The sequence below is a fragment of the Aquarana catesbeiana genome, linkage group LG01, assembly GCF_042186555.1.
Source record: "Aquarana catesbeiana isolate 2022-GZ linkage group LG01, ASM4218655v1, whole genome shotgun sequence".
NCBI lineage: Eukaryota > Metazoa > Chordata > Amphibia > Anura > Ranidae > Aquarana > Aquarana catesbeiana.
In genome coordinates, this window is record NC_133324.1 from 288,427,492 (window position 1) to 288,446,289 (window position 18,798).

General features: G+C 43.9%; 1 protein-coding gene across 2 annotated transcripts in view; it reads right to left on the reverse strand.

The window, feature by feature from the left end:
* The window catches only part of SFI1 (SFI1 centrin binding protein), a 91,500-nt gene that overhangs the window by 32,249 nt on the left and 40,453 nt on the right, over positions 1–18,798 (reverse strand). For both annotated transcript variants that reach the window (XM_073629260.1, XM_073629259.1), the window contains 9 exons: positions 10,005–10,161; positions 9,151–9,312; positions 7,122–7,192; positions 6,925–7,017; positions 5,658–5,755; positions 5,512–5,578; positions 3,328–3,458; positions 2,894–2,975; positions 2,628–2,806 (listed from right to left, as the gene is read on the reverse strand). In XM_073629260.1, the coding sequence (XP_073485361.1) occupies positions 2,628–2,806; positions 2,894–2,975; positions 3,328–3,458; positions 5,512–5,578; positions 5,658–5,755; positions 6,925–7,017; positions 7,122–7,192; positions 9,151–9,312; positions 10,005–10,161 (1,040 nt within the window). The remainder of the gene's footprint in view (positions 1–2,627; positions 2,807–2,893; positions 2,976–3,327; positions 3,459–5,511; positions 5,579–5,657; positions 5,756–6,924; positions 7,018–7,121; positions 7,193–9,150; positions 9,313–10,004; positions 10,162–18,798) is intronic.

Here is an 18,798-nt window from a genome sequence, read left to right on the forward strand (position 1 = left end):
ACAGCGCTGTATAGTATATGTAGCTTATTCTACATACAGCTTATACAGTGCTCCCAGTGGGTACATTTGTTAGTGAAGCTGACAGCAGCAGCATTTCTAAGTGAAGGATGTAGTTTGATTGGGTCAGCTTGGCCAAAACAAATATTTATTTTAAAGTAAAATGAAACCTAGATAGGCTTTAAGGGTTAGAATGTTCTTTGTACCATCTGTACTTTGTCAGTTGGTAATTTTATGGCTTCTTTAAAAAAATTCCAGGAATCAGAGCATACCATTTGAGTGTATATACCAAAAACAGTGGATGTTACTACAAAAAGTAGGTTGTGCAGTGGTGATGAAACAGTGTGTATATATATATATATATATATATATATATATATATATATATATATATATATATAAACACAGCAGGCACCTCTTGTCAAATTGCTGTAGGTTGCAGGTTGCACAGCATATCATTGCCACTCACTGATTGGTTGCTAGAAGCTAAAACACATTATTTCTGCTTGCTGATTGGTTGCTAGAGGTTACTGGAAATCCTTACTGCTAACTGACTGGTTGCTAGAGGTTACTGCACAACATTATTGCTCACTGACTGGTTGCTAGAGATTATAGCAGATTATTACTGTTCACTGATTGGTTGCTAGAGGTTACTGCACATCATTACCTCTGCATCAAATTGTGAGTGTGGCTAAACTGCACTAACAGTGAGGCATTGTTATAAACCAGGATTTCAGGAGTGCATCCTTTACATACTGCAGGGTTCTGGAGTGCACTACATAGCATACAGGGTTGAAGAGTGCATGGTTGAGGAGTGAGCTACATACAGAGTGCTGGGTTGAGCTACGTACAGAGTGCACGGTTGAGGGGTAAATTTTGTATAGAATGCAGGGTTGATGGGTGCGCTACATATGGAATGCGAGGTTGAGAGGTGTGCTACATATGGAATGCGGGTTTGAGGGGTGCGCTACGTATGTAATGCGGGGTTAAGGGGTGCGCTACATATGGAATGTGGGATTAAGGGGTCCGCTACATATGGAATGCGGGATTGAGAGGTGTGCTACGTATGGAATGCGAGGTTGAGTGGTGCACTACGTATGGAATGCGGGGTTGAGGGATGCGTTACGTATGGAACGCGAGGTTGAGGGGTGCGCTACGTATGGAATGCGAGGTTGAGGGGTGCGCTACGTATGGAATGCAAGGTTGAGGGGTGCGCTACGTATGGAATGCGGGGTTGAGGAATGCGCTACATATGGAATGCGGGGTTGAGGGGTGCGCTACATATGGAATGCGAGGTTGAGGGGTGCGCTACATGTGGAATGCGGGGTACGCTACGATTGTAATGTGGCGTTAAGGGGTGCGCTATATATGGAATGCGGGTTTGAGGGGTGCGCTACGTATGGAATGCAGGGTTGAGGGGTGAGCTACATATGGAATGCGAGGTTGAGGGGTGCGCTACGTATGGAATGCGAGGTTGAGGGGTGCGCTACGTATGGAATGCGAGGTTGAGGGGTGCGCTACGTATGGAATGCGGGGTTGAGGGGTGCGCAACGTATGGAATGCGGGGTTGAGGGGTGCGCAATGTATGGAATGCGGGGTTGAGGGGTGCGCTACATATGGAATGCGGGGTTGAGGGGTGCGCTACGTATGGAATGCGAGGTTGAGGGGTGCGCTACATATGGAATGCGAGGTTGAGGGGTGCGCTACATGTGGAATGCGGGGTTGGGGGGTGTGCTACGTATGGAATACGGGGTTGAGGGGTGCGCTACATATGGAGTGCAGGGCTGAGGGGTGTACATCCAAGTTCTCCATCCCCCTAAGCACAAAGCTCTCCCCCCCAGATTCCAGTTCATAGCTCAACCCCCTGTCCCCCCCCCATCCCCCCACTCCAGTGTAGAGATTTTCTCCCTCCCCAAATCCTCTCCTAACATCTAAAAAACATCACAGTCAGAGTGCAGCTACAGAAGATCAACTAAACTTACATGATGTCCGTCCGTGCAGGCTGCTTCACGAGGAGCTTCTGCCTGTGTACATTCCCCGCCCCCTCTCTCCAGTCCCTCCCATATAGAGATGTGTAGAGCGGAGAAGAATCGGAGCGGCCGCCGGCAGACAGAGGAGCGCTGTCACTTGTAAATACAGAAGCAGCACTTCTCTGTACCTGCAACTGACAGTAGTGACTAGTGAGCAGCTAACAAGTGGGGGAACTCCGGCGGGCAGCAGCGTGGGTTTAATTGGCAGCTGCTTTGGGCCCCCCCAACAGTGATTGGGCCCTGGGCAGCTGCTGTATTTGCCCTGCGCTAAAGACGGCCCTGGGTTGCACTATACAGTAAATTGGGTAAGACCACAGAAGCGCACAGCTGGCTGAATCACAACTACAGTTAAATTAACTCGTGAAATTATTTCATCAGAGAATAAGGTAATAAAAGACTTAAATGGCATGTTCACATATTTTGGAAATAGTAGGCATGCTGCAATCCTATATAATGTCTAAAATATAGTGGATTTATTCAGTAACACAAACGTACAGAGCCTTAAAACTTGACAATTTACAGACAGGATGTTCATAAAGTCTGATATAATCTAAAAGTTAAGATGGAAAACACATTAGCTAGTATTTTTTATTTTCTTACTCTGCTTTGATTTCTTGTACATATTTCTTCCATGTGTGTAACGCGTGCATTAGCTGCCGTCTCCAGGAGTGCTCAGAGGCCAAGACATCCAACTCGTGTTCTGCCTGAACAGCTATCAGGTGCCTTTTCCATGAGCCCCAGTACTGCTCCAGCAGCCGCCAGTTATAGTGCAATATAGCCTAGAATTAAGAGCACAAGGGTGAAAAGTGGCCTACTTCTAAATGTACAAAAATGTCCAGGATATGTTCACAGAAAGCACTGCTGACCATTCTCTCAGCCAAGCGAGTCTCCTTCTGATGATTCAGTTTCTCACACCAGGTAGAAAGAACTCTCCTTTGTACACAAGACCTATGCGATTAAAAAGAAAAAATATTTATAAACATCCTGGTTTTGTGACTAAAAGTAGCGAGATTGCCAGGAAATTAGCATTTTAACGTGGAACTTAACTGTGCACCACAATCCAAAAACGCCCATCTCTGTCTCCATACTTTATTTTGCTTAGAAATCACTTTGAATAACACCACGTTTCAAATAAACAATTGAGCAATAACTTGGCTATAGTTGGACAGTTTTGTTTATCCATTCAAAAAATTATCTGACCACACCAACATATATGTGCCTTGTTCTGCACACTGGACACACAAGTCAATTCAAATACAGCCACTACTCTAGAATAAGATAGAACATTCATGTTGTATACCTGTGAAACACGATGGCTTGAGCTTCCATTTCTCTGCCCTTATGCTGCAGGTATGCACATGTCCTCCATGCATCGAAGTAGCGAGGTAATAGGCACTTGGCATAATGGCTCTCTGCTGTGGTGACCAGCACCTAGAAAAAAAATATAAAAGGGAATCTGAGTGAAGCAATAGCAGCAGTAGTCATACTTAGCCCTTTATTTTCAGTGCTAACCCCTCAAACTTATATCACCTTTGAAAGCTAATATGGACTGAGTTAGGGTTGCAATAATACTGCTTTTTTTTTTTTTTTTTTTTTAAATCGGTGAGTACTAGCACCGATACTTTTGCTGAAGTATTGCTGATTCAAATTATCGATACTTTTGGGGTGCGATTTGAGCCCATACAAAATAAATGGGCTCAAATCGCACTGCAAAGAATCGCATGCGATTTGAATAGGAATGCGGTGCGATTCCTGTCTGAATCGCATGCAGTTTCCAGCACCATTCCCGTGTGATTTATTTTGTATGGGCTAAAATAGCACCGCAAAAAGTATCAGTTTCAGGTATCGGAGCATTTGCACAAGTACTCGTACAAATGCTTAGTATCAGCACAGATACAGATATCAGTGCAACCCTAGTCTGAGTACATGATGTTTCTGATAATTACAATCAATAAATGTACTCTATTTCTGGGATAGAGGATGGCTCAAACCATGCACCACAACCCTAAATTTCAAATAGACAATGCATAGGTATATTGGGATTTTTTAGGTGCTCCAAAATATTGACACAATTAAAATTTACAAAATTATTATTTCCATTAAAATATTTGATAATATCAATATTATGTGTACCGTATTTATCGGCGTATAACACGCGCCGGCGTATAACACACACCCCAAGTTTAGGAGGGAATTATAAGGAAAAAAATGTTTGAAGGAAAAAAACTTACATTTAAATGCCCATCAATGCAGCCTTGCACAGCGTCCATCTGCATGCTTGTCCAGTGTAATTTGCACCCTTGCAGTCATTTGCAGCCTTGGTGTCATTTGCAGCCTTATCAATGTCCATTTGCAGCCTTGCAGCTTTGTCAGTGCCGATCTGAAGCTTTTCTGTGTCCATTTGCAGCCTTGCCCAGGCTGCAGTTAAACTGCAGTGACTTGTCAGTGTCACTGCAGTTTGAAAATGGCGCCGTCGGCGCCAATATACACAGAGCCGGTCCTTGGCTCTTCTCGGCGGCTCTCGGTCACTTTTGGCTCCACTCGTAGTCCCGCCCAGGATGGGCGTGACTGTGAACGGAGCTAGCTGAACCTAGCCGAGTACACTCGGCTATCTCTATATGGGCGACGCTCGAGTGGAGCCAAAAGTGGCTGAGAACCGGCTCTGTGTATTTCGGCGCTGGTGGCGCCATTTTCAAATCGGCGGCCGGCGATCGCTCCGCTCAGTCAGCGGGGGATCGCAGGGGATCGGCGTATAACACGCACCCGCGATTTTCCCCTGATTTTCAGGGGGAAAAAGTGCGTGTTATACACCGATAAATACGGTATTTATTTTATCAAATATTTTAATGGAAAAAATTTTGTAAGTTTTAATTGTGTCAATATTTTGGAGCACCTACAAAATCCCAATCTACCTGTACATTGTCCAATGACAATTAATAAATGTAAATTAACTAAAAAGAGTGAAGATTTGTTATGTGTCAGGGAACTTCTAGAAATGCAAATTCTACCTAAGCAGTACCCTGAAAATATTACCTTTTGTCTTAAACTCCTCCTGAAAAATAGCTGTGTGCATTCTGGTATGTGCACTCTTGTGCCTAAAATCGCATAGCTGTACTGTATATATGCAGTGTGAAAAAACCGAAGGCACTGCTTACTGTTGGTTTTAGGAGAATTCAAGTGAAATTTGATAATATCCCTACTGTGATACTCATTGTTGCCCTTACTGGAGGCTCGGACATGAGGAAGCAAAGCCTTGCCCCTACCAAAATTGTCACTTTACACAGTTACAGTGCAGAGAAGTTGTAACAAGTTAGTAATGAAGAAAGATCAGCTGCAATGACAACCTATTAAATATTGGTGGCTAGTCATTTGCCCTCTGCCTGATTTTCTTTGGAACAGCTTCCAGGGTTCAGTCCCTCTTTATTAACAAGATACCTTACAGTATATTTTATTATACAAGGCGACAGCTATCAAGCTTAAATACCTTTTTGAACTTGCACAACGGAATGTACTGGACCCAGGCACTAAAGTATTTCTGCAACAACAGCAATCTGAAATAAAAGAATGAGATGGTGTGGAAATGCAGGATAAGCACACATTTCTACTGCTGAGAACCATTGTATTTTATACCTGCAGTGAGAATGTGCTGCCACAGTAAGGGAGCCAAGCCTCTCCTCCTCCTTCTGCTCCAGACGATACTGCCAAAGAGTCCAGAACCTACGTAGCAACTGCACAGCAAGAAAATATATACAGAAACTGTAATGTCAGGATTTAAATACCTGTACTGAGAGTAATATGGACACTACGGTTGCTGAAAATGCCATCTGCCTGGCTCTTTCACTTTAACACTGAAAAAATGACTCTGAACAAGCAGGGACTAGGAAACCACTTGCTTGGCAGTTTACAGGATAAGGCCAAGAAAATAAGTTATTTTAGGAGAAGTCAGTAATGACAGACTTTGTGCTTCCTCATTACAATATTTTTGTTAAAGCAATTTTCTTTTTTAATAACCTGATTGAAAGAATCCAGTGAGAAACCAACCACATATTAGTTGAAATAATTGATTCTCTAAGAAGAGGACTTAAGGATGAAACATCAGGGGTTTGGCTAAACGGCCTAAAATAAGTTATGTCAGCCCATTGATCGGAAGTGATACTGAGCCTGACAGAGTGGTGAGACACTATGTCATCCTGAGACAGCGGAATCATGGCATTTGAATAATCTTGAGAAAGCTATCAACCTTTTTATGTTTGTGAGTAAATTCTAAAGGGAAGAAACAAGCAATAAATATGTTAAACAGGATTATACTATGAGTATTGCTTTGTTTCCTTGTTTCGAGTTTTAGGGATATAGAGCGACCAGTGTGGGGAAGGAGAATGTTGGATGGATCCACCCGAATGGAGGTTCAAATAAAAGTGCTACTCTATTTGTCTATCATTCAGGGACAGGTATTAATTTGCAGTGAGTGTGGTGTCCTAAGGGGTTTAAGTCCCCTGAGCACAAAGGGTATTTAACATGTTAAAAGGTAGAGGGCTGAAATATCATACCCAGAGGAAATATCTTACTGACTGCTTTTTTGCACATTTTCATCACCATTTTGGTGGAAGAATTTGAACTTTTAGAGTATTGAGGGCTGCTATGATTATTGTGACATTTGTATTTATGACAGGTATCATTGTTTTTAAGTAGCTGACTTCACCAATGTTGCATAAGCGCTAGGTAGTGTGCATTTTATGTGTGTTTTTTTTTTTTTAGCATATATTGTGAATTTATATAACCACATATTAAGTTCTACTTATTGGGCATTCTACAATAAAACATGTTAAAACACAGAAATCACAGAGAAAGGCAGGCTAAATTCTGATTGGTTAACAAGCTATTCATTTAGATTGCTCACCCAACATTGGTATTGATGGCTAGCTTGCTCCTTTCTCTTCTGTGAAGTGTGTACAATGGATACGTTTTTCTTTAGAGCACAAAAACCAATATCCTGCAATACAAATATAAAGATTTTGCAGCATAAATAAAATCCTACTGTACAAGAACAAAACATTTAAAGACACATTGCACAGAAAAAAAATAGATAACAAATACCATTAGGTGTAATCTATAATGGTCCTGGGCCAGTTTTAGCAAATGTACTTCTTCAGAGGCAATCAGCATGTCTGTTCTTAAATAAGGAACTGTAAAATATGTTTGTACTGTATTGATTTTAGAACCGAGAATGAAACACAGTAATTTATAATCACACTTCATTTAGCACTCAATACAGAGTTTGGAGCTATTGTCCTAATATTTAAGGGTACTTTCACTTACTAAATTACATTTTTTTAATTTTCTCTTACATTTTTTGCTTGGTAATCCCCTCCCCCCACCTCCCAAAAAAAAATAAAAAATAGTCCCTTCATCATTGAGAGTTAGCGGACACTTCCTGGTTCTTGTAGCCGGACCCATGAGAGGTGGCCCCAAATCTGATGCCGTGTCTTACACATTAGGTGTGGCCATAGTGTTGGGAACTCTGTCCTCAGTCTCCTAGGATACCTTAGAAGGGGAACAATTAACAGCACAGTAGTGACATGATCACCTCATTCTCATACTCTATTTTTTTTATCATGCATCCCAGAAGGATGCAGGGCCGTAGGTGCCAAACTTGAGAGAATGCAGCAGTGACTCATCTTTATTACAAGAAAACATCTGCACAGAGGCAACGCACAGTTGTAAAATTGAGTGGTTTCAAGATGGATTCCTGCACTGATCTGGAAGAAATGCACAAATGACACCAAGATTAAAAAAAAAAGAAAGCACATGCCTTTTGTATTTTGACAATACTTTTTAGCTTCGATTTCTGCTATAATTTGATGAGTAGTTCCACATATGGTGCTAAATCTTGCAGGTACATCATTTACCAGCACAGAGATGCCCGGGTCCTGCATGCATTCCCGTGCTGGCATGCCATTTTAGTCTATTGGAACACATGTCGGAGTCCGTACACATACAGGTAGAGTTCGGGGACCTGCACCCACGTGTCATACAGGAACAGAGCGGCTCTGCCCATGCACTCGTGCATCCCAATAAACTAAAATGTGATGTCAGCAATGGGAAGCATGTAGCACCTGTGAATCCCTGTGCCAGTAAAAGACAGACATGAGCGGAGGAACGGAGATAATCTTCCCGTGTGAACAGGGCATAATTTTTTTATCAGATTATTGATAGACTTTCTTAAATCATTAGGGAGCAGTTCAAGGCAAGAAGTAAAGCAATCACTGAACTACTGATGCTATGAAGTAAACAAGGCACTGTGCTAAAATCAGAACATTTAGTTTACATTAAAATGTTTTTTTTTGTAATCCACTACTCCAAACTGACCATTTTATAGACCTTACAGACTGACTAGGGGAAGAAGAGGAACCAGAATACCTGATGGCCTGTGCCATGTAACTCTCTCTGCTTCACCTATTACATTTGTTTTTCCAAAACAGGATTACATCTCATTAGTGGCTGTGAGAACCTAGTTTTTTGTTTTTTTTAAACTGCATGTGAGAGGCAACAAGGAGTCTACAAGTTTGAGAAGCAAGTATGTTCTGATATGACCCGATTACTAATGAAATTAATTAAAGTGGCTTAGTGTGAATAAAAAAAAAACTACAGTACTTTTCCTGCATCCCAAGGCTTAGTTTTAAGTTTTAACTAGAGTGTACCTCCAAGTCTACATTTTTTTGTTTTCTATTCAAATAAATGAAGATAGAAATCACTTGTTTAAAGCCAGCCATAGATGGATCTAATCTCAGCAGGGACCAACCAAGATTCGATCCATCTATGGGCAGGCTGATTGTAGTGAAGTCGATCCCTTGATCGACTTCACTACAACCAGTCTGTCAGATTTTTTGCATGCAATTACTGCCGTAACCATAAGTATTCTGTTCTGCCGGCAGGCAAGGCTCCCTAATGGCAGAACACAATAGTGCTGCGGGAGGGATTCCACTATCAACACTGACTGTGTTGATGGGGGAAAATCAAACAATTTTCTTTTCTGCAACCCATGGTCGCAGGAAAGAAAATCGTATTAGGCTCATATCAATTAACACATACTGTATATGCACTCTCTCAAGACATAAATGGATACAATGCTTCCAGTGAGTAAAAGCTCTTCTAAGAACACATCGACGAGCCAGGAAATCGCAGTGTTCTTGGATGGCCTGCATCTTTTTCACTTCATCAAGGACATGGACCCAGACTGAGAAATATTGCCGTATCCGGTTCTCATGACAAAAATGCACAGCCAGTACTGTAAAAGACACAAATGATCTTATATAAGTGGCAGGATTTAGATGACAGACTGGTGCTTTTTTAGCTGCCATAACGGAGTGTCCTTTTACACGAGCGTTCTGTTTGTTTCATTAGTTCAGTCACGTTTTCAAAGAAAAAAAAACGGATCAGTTTACATCAGTTTACATCAGTTTTACATATGTTTTTTTAACACCCACTACTAATGCAAAAACAAAAAGCAAAATGGACCATTTGTCAGTTTACATCCATTTGTTGTTCGTTAAGTTTTTATTAACGGAAGAAAAATAGGGCTTTGTTCTGTTCCAAAAAACGGATTTGTTGACGGAAGTCGATGTAAACTTATGTAAATGGATGATTCCATAAGGATGCATTGATGTCCGTTTTTCATCCATCAACGGATGGATGAAAAATAGCCAAAACAGAACGCCTGTGTGAAAGGGGCATTATACTAAAAAAAATGTAAAAAAAATAAAAAAAAATGTAAACTTATGTAAATGGATGATTCCATAAGGATGCATTGATGTCCGTTTTTCATCCATCAACGGATGGATGAAAAATAGCCAAAACAGAACGCCTGTGTGAAAGGGGCATTATACTAAAAAAAATGTAAAAAAAATAAAAAAAAATAATATGTTTAGAATACAAACAATTATACATTTTTTTTTACCAAAACACACATATTTATCTTACTATTCTGTTGCCTCTTTTGTCTACGATAATACACGTATAGAAGCCAGGATCTTATTGAGGTCTTCAGCTGGCAGTACCGAAAGTGCATCAATGCCTTATGCTCTTTGTGCTTCTCCTCCTGAGTGTAAAGGTATAATTCTCTCCACTGAAGCCAAACCTTCAAACAGGAAGACACAAGACACCAAAACATGGAAGTTGGGGGGATTAGAGACCAAGGCAAAAGTGCACAAAATGGTTACACATAAAGTAGATTTTGCTAACAAGTTTTAATACCATGAAAGATAATAAAAAACAAAAACATAAAATAGAATTTTTACAACAGCTTACCTGTAAAATCCTTTTCTTGGAGTACATCACGGCACACGGAGCCATAGTAGTTACCATGTGGGTTATATAGGCACCTTTAGGTGATGGACACTGGTACACCCTAAGACAGGAATTTCACTCCCTATATAACCCCTCCCATTACTGGGAGTACCTCAGTTTTTGTAGCACAGCAATACACGTGTATCAAAAGAGGGGAGGGACATCTGTGTCCCGTGATGTACTCCAAGAAAAGTAATTTACAGGTAAGCTGTTATAAAAATCCTATTTCCTTTATCGTACATCACGGGACACAGAGCCACTATGTGGGATGCCCCACAGCAATGCTAACTGAGGGGAGGGAGACACAACAAAAGTAGGACACCATGAGACCAGAGGACCTATACTGCTGCCTGCAGCACACTGCGCCCAAAGACGATATCCTCATGCCTTTTTACATCCACCTAATAGAATCTGGTAAATATATGGACTGTAGAGGTGCGCATCTTCACTGGTCTCACGATTTAATTAGATTACGATTATCTGGTCAACGATTCGATTCCGCGATGTATCACGATTACCAACAAACTCCTACTTCCGCATAGGCCACCTAGTGGGCCCTTCCACCCTGCAATCTTCTGGGACACATGGTCCCAAAAGATTGCCCGGCCGTTCAGGACAGTGCAGTGAGACATGCGCACCTGGCTGTGAAGCTGTAAGCGGTCACAGCCGGATGCCCACAGTGGTATTGCCAGCGCCGTGGACAGGCGGGGGAGAGAAGGGAGAGTTTGGGTGGCCACGTCGCTGGATTGTGGGACAGGTGAGTGCCTTTTCATTAAAAGTCAGAAGATACACTTTTTTTGTATCTGCTGACTTTTAATAAACAAAAAAATTTACTGGAACTCCGCTTTTAATTAAAAATAACCTCACTCCCTTAACAACTTTAGCCCTGGAAGATTTGGCCATATTTTGTGATTCGGCACTGCGTACTTTAACTGATTGGGCGGTCGTGCGACATTGTACCCAAACAAAATTGACGTCCTTTTTTTTCCCACAAATAGAGCTTTCTTTTGGTGGTATTTGATCACCTCTGCAGTTTTTATTTTTTGGGTTATAAACAAAAAATAGCGCAACAATTTTGAAAAAAAAACACAATATTTTGTACTTTTTGCTAAAATATCCCCATTTTTTTAAAAAAAAGCAATTTTTTCTCAGTTTAGGCCGATATGTATTCTTCTACATATTTTTAGTAAAAAAAAAAAAAAAAAAAAAAATCGCAATAAGCGTATATTGATTTGGTTTGTGCAAAAGTTATAGCGTCTACAAAATAGGGGATGGATTTATAGCATTTTTATTATTTTTTACTAGTAATGGCGGCGATCTGCAATTTTTATCGTGGCTGCGGCATTATGGCGGACACATCTGACACTTTTTTGGGATCATTGGCATTTATACAGCGATCAGTGCTATAAAAATGCACTGATTACTGTAAAAATGTCACTGGCAGGGAAGGGGTTAACACTAGGGGGCAATCAAGGAGTTAACTGTGTTCCCTCCTGTGTGTGTTTCTAACTGTAGGGGGAGGGGACTGACTAGAGGAAATGACAGATCGTGGGTTCCTAGCTATTAGGAACCCACGATCTGTCTCTCCTCACAGAACAGAACAGGGATTTGTTTGTTTACACACACACACGTCCCTGTTCTGCCTCTCGTGCCTGCGATCGCTCGTGGCCAGCAGTCATTGCGACCGTCGGCCACGAGCATAGGCACCTCCGATGTGATTGCCCGGCCCGCCTCTCTGCTCTCACGTCTCTCCTGACGTCAGCGGGGAATTCTCAGCCCCACCCACCTCTCTTCTTATTTGATAACGACAATCAGCGTGCGGGGCTGAGAATTCTCTGCTGACGTCAGGAGAGATGTGAGAGGAGAGCTGAAAGTGAGAAGAGAGAGGCGGGTATTGTACACAACGGGATATGCTCGGAGAGCTCTCCCGGGAGGGGTGGGGCATTGTTGTCACCGGCAATCGATTTTTACGGTCGCATGCATCGATGCCACATCGGGGACACCCGAATCGCGATGCATCGATTAATTTCAGCACCCCTAATGGACTGAAGACCAAGTTGCGGCCTTGCAGGTTTGAGCCAGAGAGGCTTTGTGATGCACTGCCCATGAAGCAGCCCTGGTGGAGTGCACTTTGATGTGAAAGGGTGGAAACTTCCTCTTCATAAGCTATAAGCTCATAAGCTTGAACAATTACTTGCCGAATCCACTTATATATTATATAGTAGATTTTGATGCTGCCTGTCCTTTTTTAGGACCTCCAGGCAACACAAACAAAACATCCGTTTTTCGAATCTGAGCAGTTGCCTTCAAGTAGACTTTGACTGCTCTCACATCAAGAGAATGTAGCGACTTTTCCGTAGAACCGGATTCTGGAAAAAACGTAGGTAGAACAATATCCTGGTTTAGATGAAAACCGGACACTACCTTCGGTAGAAAGTTAGGATGAGGACGCAATACTACTCTATCCTTGTGAATAATTAAATATGGCTCTTTACAAGAAAGAGCAGCCAACTCTGATACCCTTCTTGCAGAAGATATGGCTACCAGAAAAACTAGTTTCCTTGTCAAAAGGACCAAGGGAATATGTCGCAACGGCTCAAAAGGTTGTTTCTGTAATGCCAACAGAATTAAATTCAGGTCCCAAGGGTTCAGGGGTGACCTAACCGGTGGATTAAGCCGCGTTACCCCATGTATAAAGTTATGGACCAAAGAATGCAAAGCAAGTGGTCGTTGAAACAATACCTTACCTGGCCTTTGATAGTACTCAAGGCCAGCTTCAGATCTTCTTGTTGAACCTGGACGCAAACAGGTCTACGTCCGGGATCCCCCATCTTCCACACATTGTCAGGAAGATATCGGGGTGAAGGGACCATTCTCCCGGGAACAACTGCTGGCGACTCAAGTAGTCCGCCTGCCAATTTTCTATTCCTGGAATGAAGACTGCCGATAGGCAAGGTACATTGTTTTCTGCCCAAGTTAGGATATGATTCACCTTTCTCTGGGCCGAAAGACTTCTTGTGCCCCCTTGGTGGTTGATATAGGCCACTGCTGTGGCATTGTCAGATTGGATCCTGACAGGACAATTCCGTAACCTGAATGTCCAGGCCCCTCAGGGCCAAGCACGCTGCCTGAATCTCTAGAATGTTGATGGGCAAGGTAATTTCTGATCCCTTGGACAGTCGCCTCTTCCAGGACTGCTCCCCAACCTGAATGGCTGGCATCTGTTACCACCTTTCAGGTAACTGGTAGGAAGGATTTTCCCTTTTGCAGATTCTTGGTTATCAACCACCAACTGAGGCTCCAGCGCACCTTTGGAGACAGACACATTGGGAAATCTAGAGCTTGGACCTTCTTGTTTCAAGCCGATAGGATACTTTTTTGCAGCAGCTTCGAATGAAATTGAGCATAGAGAACCGCGTTGAATGAAGTCACCATTCAGGAACCGGTTTAGATCTTTGAGATCTACAATGGGTCTGACATCTCCATTTGGTTTTGGCACCATGAAAGGGTTTGAATGAAACCCCAATCCTTGCTCTTCCATGGTGACCACCAAAATCTTTTTTGAGACAAAAGACGGTCCAATGCTTGAAAGAGAGACTTCTTTTTCTCTGGATCCTTGGGAACGTTTGATCTGAGAAAACAAGGAGACTGGTAGTTTGTACCCTAGAGCTATTGAGGAAGCCACCCATCTGTCTCGACACTCTTCCTGCCAGGCCCTTGTGAACTGTAGAAAGTCTCCCCCCCCCCACTCGAGCGAGCGGGGGCGCCCCTTCATAAGAAGGCTTTAGTATTTTGTTTTGTAGGTTTCCTCCCCCAGGACTTCTGTCCCTGGGGTTGACCCTGAGGTTTATCTCTTGAACCTGACGGCGGAGGCCATCGTGATTGCCTGGAGGCTGATGCCCCTGGCACTGGAGAAGGAGCTCGTTTAAATGAACCTTTTCTTAACTGGCAAAATGGTACTCTTTCCACTAGAAATTTTTTGGATGTATTTATCCAAATCATCCCCAAACAGCCGTTCACCGCGGAAAGGAAAACTAGCCAGGAGCTTTTTGCATGGGGCTTCGGCTGACCAATTTTTCAACCATAGTATTCTACGCATATGCACCAGCCCAAGCATAAGGCGCAAGGCCTGAAGAATAGAATCTCTCATAATGTCTATTGCAAAACATAAAGCCTCTGGTAGCTTGGCTAAATCCTGGGCCTGCTGATCAGGGATAACCTTGAGCACCTGGTTTCTCAAGGATTGACATACACCATTTGCTGCCACAGCAGGTTGAGTCACTGAACCTGCCAAAGAAAATGTGTTTTTTACCAGGAATTCCAATTTCTTATCCTTTTGATCCCTAAGCATTTGAGCAATGTCTACCGGACAAGTCAAAATTTTATTTACAGAGGATATAGCAGCGTTCAAATGCTGATATCTCCCACTTCTTAGTGAATTTTTCCTCCATAGGATAGTGTTGAAAAACTTTTAGGAGGAAAAAAATGCTTATCTGGGTGATCCAACTCAGGATACATAAGCTGTTCCAGCACTGAATGGACAGGAAAGGCATGCACGGCTTGAGGAGGCTTCAGTGAACCCAAAAAAGAAGTGGGCTTACCAACCGACTCAGTTAAGGGTAGCATAAATGTGGAGCGGACCATTTCAGTAAGAGATTGCACCATCAATCTTTCAGATTGTGAAGCTGAAGGAGGTCCTTCCATGATTGACCCCTCAGAAGAGGAGTCATCAGCCTCTTCACGGTCCCCTGAGAGGAATTCATCTTCTCCGCCCCCAGTTCCTCTGTTTGAGGGTCCTGGGTAGTGGAAGGGGACCTGTTGCGTTTTGTCCCACTTTGGGAAGATGCGATTAAAGCCGCTAACCTTTCTTCCAGTCCCATAATAGCTGAGGAAAAAACTTCCTCCATAATATGAACAGGGGGTGCAGTTTTAGAAACAGTTGCAAAATTTGATGGTCCCGATGGCTCACGCTGACCAGCCACCCCAGATCTCTCAGGGGAGGATGACATTGTAGAGATGAGACTAGGGTTAGAGCCTAAGGGAGACCCTTTTGTGCCCTTTTTTGGGGTGTTTCTAACACCCCTTCTGACCATAGCTCGATGCACAAAGCAGAGGTACTACCAGAAGAAATTGCATCCACTGCTTGAGCAAATAGTCCAGCAACTGCCGCTGCTATTAATGCTCAGCCTGATGCTCAGTAAATGTGCCTAAGAAATGCCTGAGTCACCACTTACATGCCCCCCTCTGCTCTTGTGTCCCTCCGTCAGCCTGCAGATGGCACTTTTTATCATGCAGTCACGCGCTGGACGTTGTGCACGCCAACGCTGCGCTAAGCCACGCCCCGCTGAAAATGCACCCACTGCTAAGGCGGTGATAGAGCGGAGCGGCATCCACCGATCTCTCTGGGCTTCCCCTACCTATCCGGGAGAGGGGAGCACTTCTGCCTAGGTGGGGGGTGTTTTTAGAAAAAAATCCCCCTTCCATCAACTTACCGAGGCTTGAGACTGCTTAGCTCAGAGGAAGCCTGCAGCTTCTGCAGACACAGAGCGAGAAACGGAAGCATGAACAAGGTACGTGCTCTATACAGCCCCCAGTGGTGACTTTAGGCATGACAACATTTACTTTTAAAGGAGACAATCCATAAGAAAATTTAAAATTCCTTAGGAATCTCCACTTACCTTAACCCGCTGCAGGGATTCTGTGGTAAAACCAGACAGACCCAATCTTCACCCTTCATGGAGGGCTCCGTTAAAAAACCTTCAAGGACCAGGCCCCTTTTTATCGGGGGATCCACACCCTTGGACCAGTAAAGCACCCTGCCAGGAAGCTTTATGGCTGAAAAAACCAAAGCGCTGGTTCCCGGGGTACAGCTCACAAACAAGAGAAGCGTTATGGGCTAAACCTCATTTCTTCTGCCACGAGGCCCGGGTACCATTCAATTTGGCTTGAAAAGACAATTTGTATGGATCCGGCTGCATAGCTTGCCTCAGCAAAGGATTACTCCAGTGGAGCTCAGCATAGCACATCTTTACTCATGACCAACACCTAAGAAACTGGCAAAAAAACTGAGGTACTCCCAGTAATGGGGGGGGGGGGGTTATATAGGGAGTAAACTTCCTGTCTTAGGGTGTGCCAGTGTCCATCACCTAAAGGTGGCCTATATAACCCACATAGTAACTACTATGGCTCTGTGTCCCGTGATGTATGATAAAGAAAATGAAATCTCACCGTTTTACTGTTCTTAAAGAGAGCATATCACAGTTGGGCTCACGGAAAATTCTGAGCATTCAGTTTTAAAATAAACCAGTAGTATAGTAGCATGCAAAGGAAAAGTTACACTTGATAACTTTACGTGCTGGGTTTATAAGACAGATTTACTTATAATTAATAATCAATTATATTCTCTCCCATATCTTACTTTGAGCTTGATACTTTAACTTTAAAATCAGGGGTCAGATATCATTAAAGCATGGCAGATGATAACCTTCTAAGAGGGCATAGTGTAAAATGAACCCTGTTGACAGTATGAGATGCAAAATCTACAAAGCACTGGTATTTTATACTATCTCTGTGTCCTGTGATGTACTTAAAGAAAAAAAGATTTTACAGGTAAACCAAAATCCTAATTTCTTAACTCAGACATTACAGGACACAAAGGAGTCAATATTCATGACTACTTGGGATGTCTCAAAGCACTGGACGCAAGGGATAGACAACACAGCAAAAAGGCCAGCAGCAAGAAGCAACAAGGGAATCTCTCAGAGTGGTTTAAAGGAAGAAGTCTGCAGAACAGACAAGACCAGGGGCCACACAGGCAGAACAATCTGTGCGACACCCTGCACCAAGCCTTTTATTTATGAAGATGGGTATTGGAGTGGGCCTGAAGACGCATGGAGTAAGGAGTGTGGTGTGAGAGCTCCGGCCAAATCTATCCTTTATTTCTATCCTTCGGGGCCAAACCACCCCCATAACCAACAATACCTGCTTCGGATATCTGTGGCTACCTTTGGGACTATGTCGCCACCTAAAAGAACCACAGGGACAACTGGAAAGTTGGATAAATACCGCCACGAGGAGCGGGACCCTGCGAATGAAGATGGCGCCACCTCAGCCGCAGGGGAAGAGACTACGCAATCGGGTGATACGGCCCGAATCCTGGAGGCTGTATCCCTTTGCCAAACAAGCCTCACATCTAAGATTGAGGAAGTTAAAGTTGACATCTCTCTAATCCGCCAAGATATCCATAAACTAAGAGAGAGAGCGACCAAAGCAGAACGCAGGATCGGGCAAGCGGAAGATGAATTACCTCCACTGCAGATCACTACGGAGAGATTACAAAACCAACTCAACACAGTCCTGAGTCGACAGGACGATATGGAGAACAGGCTACGCCGATGCAACCTCCGATTTGTGGGGTTACCTGAAAGATCGGAGGGCACCGACCCCCCCACGTTCCTGGAGAACCTCCTGACTTCCACATTCGGTAGAGAGGCCTTCTCCTCTACCTTTGTGGTGGAGCGCGCGCATCGATTGGCAGCACGTCCCCTCTAACCCTCCAGGGCCCCTCTGAGAACCTTCATTGCAAAGCTCCTGAATTACCGCGACAGAGATACAGTCCTACGCCTCACGCGCGAGAAGGGGAACATACCTTTCGGAGAAGCCCACATTGCGGTATTCCCCGACTTCTCCGCAGAAGTCCAGAAGAAGCGAGCACAATTCTCAGAGGCCAAGCGACAATTACGAAATCATCACTTAACCTACGCAATGTTGTTCCCTGCACGCCTCCGTGTGATCCGAGACGGAAAGGCCCACTTCTTCGAGGATCCTTCGGCGGTCATCTCCTGGCTGGAACATCGTGTGGCGGCAGACCCACCGTCATAGTCGCCTACAACACGCTCCTTCGCCCTGCTGATCCGCACCTAGAAGTTACTCTAGTCCTCAAACCGAGGACCTACGCCACCGGAACAGTGAGTTTAATGACATTTACTTATCCTCCTTCAACACCCCAGTACTTGTCACCCCAACAGACCTCTTCACACTTTGCTTGCCCCCCCCTCCTATCCTACAAGTTATCCACGCAACGCCATCTTTGTTACCTGCACAGATACATGGCCCCGCAACAGAGCCATCTTCATAGCTGGGCTCAATTAATCACTCACACCCCCTTTGCAAGATCGGATGCTTAACGGTTCAGCATCACCGTGCCCTTCTGTTGACTACTATTCTCCCTACACGGCGCCCGGGGGGATGCCCGACCCTCTCTTTGATTCACCCAGATGTACCACTTCTCCCACATCGATTGGATCGGGTTCCCTCCTGCAGCCGCAAAAAGTAATGTTTCCCTGGCCAGCTGCAGCCCCCCACGGCCGTGGAGGGGTGCTACGAGTTTGCCCTGCCACGCTGGTCCAGAGTAGGTAAAGTTCTGGCT